The 13,266-nt window shown below is 41.0% G+C and overlaps 1 protein-coding gene across 1 annotated transcript; it reads left to right on the top strand.

Annotated features, from left to right (window-relative positions):
- Positions 1 to 10,646: 10,646 nt before the first annotated feature.
- MOS (MOS proto-oncogene, serine/threonine kinase) lies at positions 10,647 to 11,773 on the top strand. Its single transcript, XM_058529008.1, has one exon. The coding sequence runs from the start codon at positions 10,647 to 10,649 to the stop codon at positions 11,694 to 11,696; it is 1,050 nt and encodes a 349-aa protein (XP_058384991.1). The 3' UTR covers positions 11,697 to 11,773.
- The last annotated feature ends 1,493 nt before the right edge of the window (positions 11,774 to 13,266 follow it).

Here is a 13,266-nt window from a genome sequence, read left to right as displayed (position 1 = left end):
TTCCACAGGAGACCCCTGCACACATACACAAAGAATTCTCTGAAATGTTCTGGATTGCCCAAGTAAATGGGTTGCTGAAGTTGCTAAATTAAGTTCCTCATATTTATTTCCAAAAATGGTGATTAAAAGAGCAAGCAACATTTCAAAGCAAAGATTCAAGCAAAGATTCAAAGATGACCAGGGAGTTAAGCCAATGATAATGTGTATGCTTCTCTATTTCTACTCTCTGTGTACAGATTAGTAGTAAATGACGAAGTCTTAATTGCAAGTTTGAGACCATGATTTTTATTTCCATAAGAATTTGGCACAGGCAGCAGAATTTGTTGCAACAGGGAACTCGAGCTCAGCAAAAGAGGCTGCAGGATTGGTCACTGTCATCCCGTCCTCACATGCCCTTTGCTGTCCTGGGTTTGGACTCCAGTACTCAGCTCTGAGTTCAGCAGCCTCTAGTCTCAGGTAGGAATCATAAATTAAATCTTTTTTGTCTAGCTTCTGTTTGTCTCTCTCTCTCACACACATATACCCCTTATATCTTTCCTGTAACAGCCAACTAAAGGATTTAATATCCTGTTTTCCTCCCTAGGCTAGACCGACAAAACATGGGCACCACCATGTCCAAACGTCAGGAAGGCATTTCCAGCTTTCCTCAGTTAGTCCTGGACCATTACAGTGCATGGTCTGTAAAATCTGCCACAGGTCCACTGGAGGTGACTCCAAATTTTACTTTCCCCTTTATGGATCCTGGGACTATGATATCCTGAAACATCTAAAGGAAAACCAGGGAAATCACCATGCCAACCAGATTGATTGATGGTATGCATGGAAAGAGGAGATGAGCCTCTGACACAGTTACCAAGAAAGCAGCCAAAACCCCATTAAAGATATTGAGAGAAGGTTCTTTCTCCATTTCCTGCCCAAGTATGACCCACTGAGACTGTACCCTAGCCTCCCCATTCAACAAGAGCTAAAGACCTTCTAATAATTGGGTTCTTCCTCCTCCTTCAGAATCACCCAAAATCACCTGTGTGGAGTTCCAACAAGCTTCCTGATGTTCCATTTCCAAAGTTGCGGGCCAGGGATGCCAGGAGCTTCAGTATAAAATGCTTCTTAATCTCATAAGATTCAGCCTTAAAGCATTAGCACTGAAATCCTCAAGCTGTTAAGACGGCACACTCTAGAAAAAATTAGGAGATTTTTTTTTTGTCCATTAAAAGTAGAACATCTGAGTATTTTAGAATAGATGAAAATGAAGTAAATCTCTCCTTAGATAAGTCTAGACTGCAGAAGGCCAGGTGAGAAAGGAATCGTTTATATTTCAAATTTAAAAAGTCTTAGTCTAGTAAGAGGCATTGAGAAGAAACATTATATATTATATAAAGATATAGATAGATTAAAAAGTCTTATAGATATATTTTAAAAGTCTTAGCCTAATAAGAGGCATTGAGTAGGGCAATTTTTCAATCAATAAAAAGAGAACTGCTTACAGTTTTATACTACCTATCCATCCATCCATCCAGACACACAAATAAAATTGTGAGCAATCCTCTTTTTACCAATTAAAAAATTGCTTTACTTCCAAAAAGCACTTGAGGTGCTGTAATTGTCAAGAATGGTCTGTTTGGAAGTTTCTAGGGGTTCTGTTGCTTCTGTTATATGTACAACTTTGTGTTTATTCCTTTGGTTGAATGTGTGTAAGTATATTTGTATTTGTACAAAGCTAAAATTACAAGAATGGGTTTTAAGCAAATACATCTATTTTTTAAAGCATTGTCTTAAGCTGAAAAATAAATATAACTTATCCAGTCTTCTTAAAAATTGGAATTTTACACTGTAATTAAAAATTAGGATAATAATAACTATTAGGCACAAAGTGACATCAGAAGTTTGACTCAAGTAGAGAGGATCTCAGGCAAAATCTTTGAAGCTTGTAATATTTGTATCTGTGGTAGGCATGAAAATGTGCCTCTCAGATCACTGAACGCAGAAAGTATTATTGGCCGTCGGATGGCCCCAGAGCTGCACTCTGAGGTCCATCATGATGTCTGCACTGAAGCCACGCTTCCCAGGGCTGCTCCCAGCCAGTGACTGTGTGCAACAGGGACACTAAAGCCAGCCCATTCCTAGGAGACACGGGATTCCTCTAATGGGCAACTTGGACTTGAGGACTCCTCATCAGCCATGTTGAATCTTCTTAGAACTACACTACAGGCTAAGACTCTTCTACCCAACCTTCTTTTCCTCCCTCTGTCCTTCACAAGGGTCAGACCTGCATCAAGGCCTGACAGCTCTCCAGCTCCCTCCTTATTTTCCCTAAGAGATGTGCCTCTAGTAAATCTCTTGCACGTCTAATCCTGTCTTGCTGTCTGCTCCTCAAAGGACCTGGACTAACACAGCATCCTTTCTTTTTTTTTCTTTTTTGTGAGGAAGATCAGCCCTGAGCTAATATCCATGCCAATCCTCTTCTTTTTGCTGAGGAACACTGGCCCTGAGCTAACATCTATTGCCAATCCTCCTCCTTTTTTTCCCTTTTTCTCCCCAAAGCCCCAGTAGATAGTTGTATGTCATAGTTGCACATCCTTCTAGTTGCTGTATGTGGGACGCAGCCTCAGCATGGCTGAGGACAAGCCGTGTGTCGGTGCGCACCTGGAATCCGAACCCAGGCCGCCAGTAGCAGAGCGCGTGCACTTCACCGCTAAGCCACGGGGCCAGCAGGCATCCTTTCTTAATAATATAGAATTCTAAGATACTATATACCACCTTACAATCCTCCTGGAGGAAAATTTAAAATTTTGGCACTGGATTATGAAAAAACCAACTTAAAGAATCATTTGGATTTATAGATTGTAAACTTTGGTATAATGTAATAATATTAAGTTGGTAGAAAAATGTTATATGTTATAAAGGGAAGCTAAAAAAGAGAATACATTTTAAAGGCTTTAATATCATTTAATATTTACTAAGTTAAATATTAATGGAATACATGAAACTATGTAGGTTTGATATTACCAGAAATTGAAGAGAAGACAGAATTGGGTTGCCAACCAGAACTCGTGCATATGAATCTTATGCACATAAACATTTGATCATTACATATGGACCAGCTAGTGGCTAAGTGAAACTTTCATACAGAACTTAGGAAATTCATTTGTTTGATTTCCCCTTACCCCCCCCCCCCCACCCCATCTCATGAGGTAGCCTCTGAGAGCTGTTTTCTACCATCTTCCAGGGTTTGAATATCACACAAGAAAAAAACCTCTTGGCTGAAAGACACCACCTTCTAAGAAAACTGCCAGCTAGTTACGCTGATAACTTCACAGAATTGAAAACAAATTAAACTAATCATACATGATATATGTAATTGCAAAGCCTCACAGAATGAGTTATTATGAATGACTCTACAAGAAAATAATTTGATTACACATCCTTAGTGGCATTCAGTATATGGATAAAAATAACTGCAAAAATCTTAAACTTTATTTAATAATTTTGTCAGATAACATAAGTAATTACATTAATTTCGTTTGGAATCAAGATTTTAAGTATAAGAGAAAGGGGAGGGAAATTATAAAATCAAAATGTTTTAATTAGGAACCATAATGTTAGAATTGAATTAGAAATATCAATATGAACCCATGTTCTTTTTTTTTTTTTTTGAGGAAGACCAGCCCTGAGCTAACATCCGATGCCAATCCTCCTCTTTTTTACTGAGGAAGACTGCCCCTGGGCTAACATCCGTACCCATCTTCCTCTACTTTATATGGGACACCGCCACAGCATGGCTTGATGAGCGGTGCGTTGGTGCGCGCCAGGATCTGAACCATCCAACCCTGGGGCAGCCACAGTGCAGCATGAGCACTTAACCGCTGCGCCACTGGGCCGGCCCCTGAACTCATGTGATTAAGTGGAAAAAACAAATATATGTTTTTCAATTCTGTCAGTTAAAATGAGCTAGGAACAAGGGCCTAAGAGAATGAACCTAATGGGTAAACTTCATTGTTAGATTTGTAATGCTAGCTTTCCAGGATACCCTGGAGCAATGGCTGATTCGGGTAAGGGAGGTTATGGGCCCGGGGCAACTTGCTGTACCCGGAAATAATTCAGATTAATGGCACTGTGTGAAAAGAACACAAGTGCTCTAACCCCCTGGGGTGCACCAATTTGAGCAGTAAAAGACAATAATTACTGCAAATGGTTAAATCACATTGAATCTATGAAAAGCCATGAGTCCATAATGATACACAGAAGAAAAAATAGCATAAAGTTGATTCAAGATGGTGAATTGGCCTATATTACTTCTAAATCCTTTATTCCAACATGCTGTTATTTTGATTTACTTTATCATTGAAAAATATAGAATTTAGTAAATATTAAATACATAATTGAAAAGCATTTTCTGGCTTAAGAGAGGATGCCCGTAGAATGATCCCATAAGTTGTGACCATAAGTTGGACAAAGTCATTCAGGATGGCCAAATTTCAATCAGATACAATTTCAAATATCCATGAGCATTTTATGGTCTTAAGAACATGAAAAAATTTCAAGATACCATTAAGCTCAAAAGTCTTTAAAGCCAGGTTGAAAGGCATTTGCATATGTCTTCCAAGCCTGCCAAGTTAAAGGTAGAGAGGTTAGAAGTTAAACATTACAGAAGTAAAAATATATTTATGTAACTTGAGTCAAAATGCAAAATCCAAATGATCAGCCCAGATGAGAGCAACCACCTCCGTGAATGGAAAGAAGCAGCAGGTAATACGTGCAGGTTCCATCCAGGGACATGAGCCATGAGATCCATAGTGTTGGTATCTGTGAAGAGGGAACCTGTGCATATTTCAGATTTTACACACTCATAACATGTAAGAGAATTTGGCCTATTAGAGTGATGGCCTGTACCTCTAATTTACAATGTATAATTCAGGGGCCGGCCCGGTGGCACAAGCCGTTAGGTGCGCGCGCTCCACCGCGGCGGCAGGGGCTTCGCAGGTTCGGATCTAGGCGGGCACGGACGCACCACTTGCTAACCCATGCTGTGGCGGCGTCCCACATAAAGTATAGGAGGATGGGCCTGGATGTTAGCCTAGGGCCAATCTTCCTCAAGAAAAACCGGGAGGATTGGCATCAGATGTTAGCTCAGGGCTAGTTCTCCTCACACCAAAAAAAAATGTATAATTCAATAATTTGTTTAGATTGGTCATTTTTAATTAAGATATTACTATGTATCGTATTTGAATCACTATAAAAAAATGAGGTTCATCACATTCATTAACTCATTAAATTGATAAGAAGTATTTAATACTCAGGATGACAGATTAGGGAGAACTTAGTGTATACTAAAGAAACCCCATGGACTTTTACCGTGGGTCCAAATCTTGAGATGGTCAGTACACACACTCTCCCTTTTCTGGAAGGGACTTCTGGCAGGGGCTTGGTCGAAGCTGTGGTCCAGACTCTTGATCTCTCTTTCAATTCCTCTTTAAGAAAAATCAGCTCTGGAACGCACGCCCGTCCAGACGACTCAACAGTCTTACCATCTGAGGTTCAGGATTGGGAACAATGTGGGTAATATCTGGATATTACCTGCATCTTTGTCCATGTACTTTTAGCCTCATATTTCATCAAATTCCAGCTTTTGATAGCTAGCGCTAAACGATGTGGTTTAAAAAAAAAAGGCTTACTGTATGTATGTATGCAACTTACTGTATGTAAAGGCTTACTGTATGTATGTATGCAATAGAAATACAAATTTTTGACATGATTTCAGTTTTAATGATATTTGTTTTTTAAAGGGGCATTATGAATTTAAATGGTTCTTGTAAATTTCTAGGGCCATTTTTAATTTTTAGCTGGTAAAGTTATTGATTAGTTTATATTTTAATCAAAACACACTTACTGAGTACTTAGTATGTCCAGGTTCTAACTGCTATTCAGATAAGAAGCAGGGCATTTTCAATATTTATATTTTATAGATGAAAAGAAACGAAGTACAGACAGGTGAAGTGACTACTCAAGATCACCCAGCTGGTAAGTATTAGTTCCAGGACTGGAATCCAGGCTGACTGCTCCAGAGTCCAGGCACTTCACCACTATGTTAAACCTCCTGCTATGGTCCTACATCTTTCTTATAAAAATGAGAGGCTGTATCATAATCACATAACCCCTACATATTTCTTTATTTTATAAAAGAAATATTTACTTCTTTTCTTATACTGTATTTCTTATATTGTGTTTTCTTATACTGTGTTTTAAGAAGGCAGTTTTTTAAACAAAAAATATACTAGGTGATAAATATTACTATTGGCCAAAATTGCATTCATGAATTGAAATATATATATAAAATTAACTCATTCTCTCCACATATAATTTTGGCCAAGACAGTCAGTATCTCGTTACTAACCAAGGGATGAAGGATGCCCAGTGCAAACAGAGATTCTTTAATCTTTGTGTTAACGAAATGTGTAAATGATAATAGTAAAAATCTGGAGATCATACAAAGTTTTCACAGAGAAATGATGTGCAGACCCATATATTTCAACAAAAATAAAATATTCAACCAAATATATTAGAGAATTGGCCGTTTTGACTTGCCTTTGTCACCAGATCAAAACACGTCATCTCATTCTGTGGGGTAAGTATGTTGGATGTTTGGCTGACATTGAATAGAATTACTTATAAGCAACCTCCCCCAAGTGCTCTATACCCTTGAAATTTCGGATTGGTTTAATTTCCATAAAGTAAAATGATAGTAAAAGAGATGCTTATGCTGATAGTAATCGAAGTTCCACTCGAGATCAAATTTTGATGGAATTTTTTTCATATGGAGAGGTACTAAAAAAGTATATCTCCCCAAAATGTAGGGGAAAATAATACATAGGTGTGTCAGGTGTTATTCATTAATAAAATTATGTTATTTCTCTGGATTTTGTGATGTCTGTGTTGTCAGCTTTTTAAAATTTGTATTTTGTTGTGATTTCTCATCTAAAAAGTATTCACTTCCATATCTAATTTTTAAATCTTTTTCTTAAAGAGGGTCCCTCAATTTGTATAAGCTTTAGGCCCCACAAAATTTGGTCTCTCTCTGACTATAGGATGTTAAAAAAAAACTCAAGTAGCTCTGTATGTACTGCACTGACATGGAAACAAGTCCATGATATATTGCTAAACGTAAAATTCAAATTTCAAAATAATATCAATAGTATAATCCCACTTAAGTAAAACAAAAGTTAAAATCAAGTTTGACTCTATAATCTTTATATTTTATTAAAGCACATGTATTTTTATTAGTTTTTTAAATCTAAAAAAAGCAAAAGTGAATTTTCGACCTTAATTCACGCTTGTAAATAGTAATACAACACTTCGACGACTCCCGTAAGCCTAGCCCCTTCGCATTTTAACATCCTGAAATTGCGTAGTAACCTGAGACGGCTGGGAAACGGTCCCCCGTCGTGACGCCGCGGTCACTCGGTGCGCATGCGCAGACATGGGCGGCGCCGTTCGACGTGGTCGTCATCTGTGCGGTTTTGTGCGTAGTTCGTACGACAGTGCGTCTAACGGCCTTTTAAAAATGTCTTCCAAACGGTTACGTGGTGATGAAAATGAAATTCTGTGTACGCAACAAGGCAAGGAAACAAAGCAGCGTGGCGCACCTTTGACCTTGGGCAGCAGATCGCCGGGGGGCGGTCACAGCCCGTCCACGTGCTTCTCGGCCCCCGGGCAGCCGCGGCCGCGCCGCCGCGCTCCGGCCCCGAGGAGCTGCGTGCCGACTGCGCGGCCGAGGCCTCGCGCAGCCGCGCCTCGTGCCGGGGAGGCGGAGGCGGCGGCCGTGGCGCCTGCAGGAGCCGCTCGACTCCCCGGGCCTCGGGAGTCGGGCAGGGAAAGCCCCTCCCGAGCCCCGGCCGCGGGGCGGGCGCTCCCGGGCGCCGCGTCCGCCCTGCTGCAGTCGGGAAGCCCGCCTGCCGCGTGCACCGGGAGGTCCCCTCCCGCCAGCAGTGCGCCGCCGTCTCTGTGGTTGAAAGCAAATGAGCCCTTAGTTCTGGTCTCTGTTGTCACGTCTTGTGATAAATACGCTGCTGTTTGCCTGACGCTGAAGTATCTCCTACCGGTCAGGCTGCCAAGGAAAGCAGAAAACGTACAACCTTTCCTCTAAGAACCTGGAAGCCTTTCGCCCCTCAGTAGGTGCACATAGACTCGACTGCCTCTCCTTTGTTTCGTTTGCTGCTTTAGGGTAGATCGTGCCTACCCTGTTGTCAACAAATTTTATTCTTGGACTTTATTCGGGGATGACAAGGTTATTGCATTTCATCAGATTAATGTTAACCCTCCGCATTTGGGGCATATGACAATAAGGCAACGTGCTCTTATATCGAACCTCAAAATCTGAGTGCAGGAGAAAAGACTCAAACTTTAAGTTGGTTTAGCTTATGATGAAATGATTTACCTCACACCTGGAAGGGTACATTTTAAACCAACACTGACTAACAGATCTGTTTCTTATTGGTATAAACCCATATACATTGTTTTTTATGAGTTTCATAAGTAATAATTAGCATTTAGGTGTTACTTATCAGGCTTTGATCTAAGTATTTGAAACTCTGTTGATCCTCACAACAGTCCTGAGATAGGCATATTTTCCTCCTCTTGCAGATGAGGAAACTGGGCGACAGTAAGAAACCCAGGCCATCTGGCCCCAGAGGCTGTTTGAAAATGGATGTTCAATGAAATATTCTTGGGCAGGTTGCAGATGACAGATCTAATGAACTTGGGGTTTGTGAATGTAGAGAGGACCACATGGTTTTTAATACCTTATATTTTTTGTAAATAATAAAATCAAGCTTCGAAAAGTGAGTTGTTTATGCTGTTATCTTAAAAATAAAGATTATATGACAAGTGACATCATTTTGCGTTACGTGTAATACCGACGAGGTTAAGGCAGTCTATTGCTCTTACTCCACTAACATTCACAGCACTCCTCATACCATAGAGCAGTTTCAGATCCCTAATCAGAATTCTATGATGGCTATTGAATACATTTTGCAATATAGGCTTGTTATAGAATATAATTTTATTACTTTCTTATTTTACTCTATTCACTGTCATCCTAATTGGGGTTTGTACAACTGCATACAACTGCATTTCTACTAAAAAATTTCATAGTTCACAGTTTTTAGATTTTTGCTGTTGTTAATCTGGACAAGGCTCCCCAACTTTTATTCTGAAATAAATAAGTTTAATAATTATTATCCTAATTTCTTAAATGGAGAGATTGAGGCTCAAATAGTTACATATTATACACAATATCACATACTGAGGCAGATGGTAGTATAGAATAGAAATCCTATCCCGGGGCTCAATAAACTTCAAATGGCTTACGTAAATGGCTTGTGTTTATTAACGTATCTTGTCAGAACCAATATACTTCAGAAGCATAGACCTATCATCATAAGAATGTGGTTACACATCACCTAAGTACAGCAAGTCAGAATAGAACTTTTGGTTTTAGAATCATTTGATTTTTTTGAATGTGGATCTTAACATTTTCCTGTGTTTTTCAATGAAGGGTAATATTGTCAGTCTTTTTTCCAAAGATATGGAATGAAAATTAGTTTTTTATTATAAAAATTAGAAAGGAAGAACTTACAGTTGGACAGCAAGACCCTGAATTTAATTTCAACATCTGGTTTTCCACATTATATACAGGCACTAGAGATTCTGTGCCATTTTTATTTCTTCAGATTTTTCCTCTCCTAGGATTCATATTTATTATCATTTGAAGCTCTGATCGTGGCTCTGAATCATTTTTGTTCTTTCTTTCTCCCCCAACTCGGTTTCAAAACTTCTGTAACTCAATTGCCGGAAGTCTAGAATCTCTCTTGCAAGTGAGCTTGCTGGGTGGGCCGAACTGCCATGGAGCAGAAGGATTGTTGGGAAGTCGACATGTTGCTAAGAAGTCTTGCTAATTTGCTATATAAGCTGAATGGAGTGTCAGAGAATTTTCCTTTCCCCTGACGAACTTAGGAGATGTATGTTTTGACCTGTATCAGTGATTCTATTTGGATCGATTACTTTAAGGTTACAATTTTTAATCCATATATGAATGTTGCACCTAATTATCCCTGTAATCGGTTAAACAAATGTCAGCTGTTCGTATTTCAGCTCTTTCTGCCGTTAACTGCTGGAAGCGATTTAATGCAGCTGGAGAATAACACTGACCACCATTATAGCCTGCGAAGTGTGAAATAATTTCCTTGTGCTATTGTATTCTCTTTAGTCTGAGGACTGATACTCAGCGGCTGAGACTTGAAAAAAGCCTGTTTAGTAATAATTAAAGACATAGTGTAGAAGAAGGCTCAGTGCTGTGTATCTGGTGAACCCTTCCCGAGAGCTAGTTTTTATAAGAATTCACTGTAAGTGTTGAAGGGAAATGCTTTCATCTGAAAGGAGTGGTTGTGCTTCGTTCAGATTGTTTCCCCCATCTGACCAAAACCCGCGCTGAGGACAGCACAGATGGGGCGCATTTGGGGCAGATGAAGGGAGAGGAGAAAAACGCTGGGGTGGAGCACAGGAGTAGTCGGTCGGTCATGCTTTCCAACTCGCGAGGTTTTTTCTTTTCTTTTCCCTTCCCTGAGCCACTCTGGGGTGCCCTTTGAGGGGCGATGCCCTCGCCCCTGCCGCGGCGCCCTTACCCCCCGGGCGAGTTCTCGCCCTCGGTGGCCTCGCGGCCCTGCAGCAGCCCGTCCCAGCTCCCGGGGGGGGCGGGGAAGCTCTCCCTGGGCGGCTCCCCTCCCAGGGCCCCCCGGCTGCCACGCCGGCTGGCCTGGTGCTCCATTGACTGGGAACAGGTGTGCTTCCTGCAGAGGTTGGGAGCTGGGGGGTTTGGCTCGGTGTACAAGGCGACTTATCATGGGGTCCCGGTGGCCATCAAGCAAGTAAACAAGTGCACCAAGAACCGACTGGCATCCCGGCGCAGCTTCTGGGCTGAGCTCAACATAGCAAGGCTGCGCCATGACAACATCGTGCGGGTCGTGGCTGCCAGCACGCGCACGCCTGCGGGCTCTGATAGTCTAGGCAGCATAATCATGGAGTTTGGTGGCAATGTCACTTTACACCAAGTCATATACGGTGCTACCAGCTGCCCTGAGGACCAGAAGGCCGAACCTCACTGCGGTGCCGGAGAGCAATTCAATTTGGCCAGGTGTCTGAAGTATTCCCTAGATGTTGTGAACGGCCTGACTTTCCTTCACTCGCAAAGCATTGTGCACTTGGACCTGAAGCCGGCTAACATTTTGATCAGTGAGCAGGATGTCTGCAAAATTGGTGACTTCGGTTGCTCCGAGAAGCTGGAAGATGTGCTGTGCCGCCAGACTCCTCCTCAGCACCTGGGCGGCACGTACACCCACCGAGCCCCGGAGCTCCTGAAAGGCGAGGCCCCGACGCCCAAAGCTGACATCTACTCCTTTGCCATCACTCTCTGGCAGATGACGACCAAGGAGACGCCTTACTCAGGGGAGCGTCAGTACGTGCTGTATGCTGTAGTGGCCTATGACCTGCGGCCGTCTCTCTCGGCAGCAGTCTTCACTGACTCCATTCTTGGGAGAAGACTCGAGAAGATGATCCAGAGCTGCTGGAGGGCCAGTGCTGCTCAGCGGCCAAGCGCAGAACTTCTCCTGGTTGAGCTGAACTCCTTAAAAGGTGAATTTGCCTGACTCTAAACCTGTATGGAGATAACCTTGTGTCTTTGTTTCTATTCATTTTAAAGAAGTGAAGGTGCAGAAAAAAATATTTGTAGGATGGATTTATAGAAAATAAAGTTACTAAAAACTCCTCTATTCTCAAATGCTTTTTCTAAGACAAATAGCAGAGCTACAAATCTAGTGTCATCTTAGTACCATTAGTAACTAACCTTATTCCTTTATAGAGTTACCTGCTTTGCTTTCATAGCTAGTGTGCTTACTTAAACAGTTTCATAGTATTACATTTATTCAAATTTGTTTTTGATAAAACCCATTTGTCTAAAACAGAACTGAATTGTAAAATGCCAAAACTTTCTATAAATTAAAATAATATGCTCCATACCTATCACCTAAATTTAAACTGTTAACAATTTACTTGCTCCCATACCAAGTAAGTAAAAACTTTTTTGGAAAAAGAGTAATTTTTTTTCCTGCTCCTCTCCCCAGAAAACTTCTTGTTCATAATGACCTTCACACATAATATTTACAAATTGAGGTAAATTTATTTTTAAAAGAATAACATTTACAAGAATAAAAGAATAACAAGTGATATTTTGAACTTGTGCACATCATGAATAGAAAAACTTTGCTAAAATACTTCTAAATTGGGTCTCTTTTGCCTGTTATTTGGACTCAGAAGCAGATGAGAACACAAAGAAAGATGATGTGAAGTGAGAAAAAATGATAACCCTGAGGAATAGTAAAATTTAACATTTGGATGGCAGAAAGCAGACAAGTAGAACCAGATTGCCCATTCTAGAAATCAAGGCAATGGCTGCTGGTACACAAGATTTAAAAGAATGAGGAGAGTGGGTCTTGTCGTTAGGACACCGCTGACTTCCATGTGGCAACAGCAGTTTCAGTGAGTGGCGGAGGGCAAGGCCGTCACAGTGAACCGGGCAGCTATGGCAAGGGCTTGATGTGGAAGCTGTGTTTAGACTGTTAAGGAAGAAAAGAGAAGCAGAAACCTTTCAAAGGGGTAAGATACACAGAAATGTTTTTGCATGTTTGGTTAAGTTTAGTTTCAGGATGAAGTGAGTTTATGTGAAAGAAGCAAGAGGAGACGAAGATAACTGATAAAGTTTAAAAACTTGTGGCAGAAACAAAAAGTGGTACCTAAGGAAAGAGATTGTAGCCCTAGTGAGAAAGAGCATCTCTTCCTGGAATGTGAGCCATGGACGTAGGACAGCTGCCATTATGGATAAGTTTTTAAGTAGGAAAAGGAGAGACTGGGGGAGTTCACATCTGTGGACTTCTATTTTTTCTGCTAAGAGTGATTAAGGGTAGAGGGTCTACAGAGTGACAGCATGGTTTAAAACTGTTCTTGAGGGAAGCAAAAGGGAGCTGTCCAAGACTAGGTAAAATATCAGCACAGTGTTGCCAGCTCTGTCCATGTAGTTTGGGGGACAAACCACCCATATACCAATAAATAATTCCCTTCTCTCTTTATTGTAGCAACAGGAGTTCGTGTTGGCAAGTTTAAGATACAATGGATCAAAAAATAAATTACAGTGGATCAGTTCCACCAAGTGTGTTAAAATGA

The sequence above is a fragment of the Diceros bicornis genome, chromosome 33 (assembly GCF_020826845.1).
Source record: "Diceros bicornis minor isolate mBicDic1 chromosome 33, mDicBic1.mat.cur, whole genome shotgun sequence".
NCBI classification, from domain to species: domain Eukaryota; kingdom Metazoa; phylum Chordata; class Mammalia; order Perissodactyla; family Rhinocerotidae; genus Diceros; species Diceros bicornis.
This window is presented reverse-complemented; position numbering and strand designations above follow the sequence as displayed.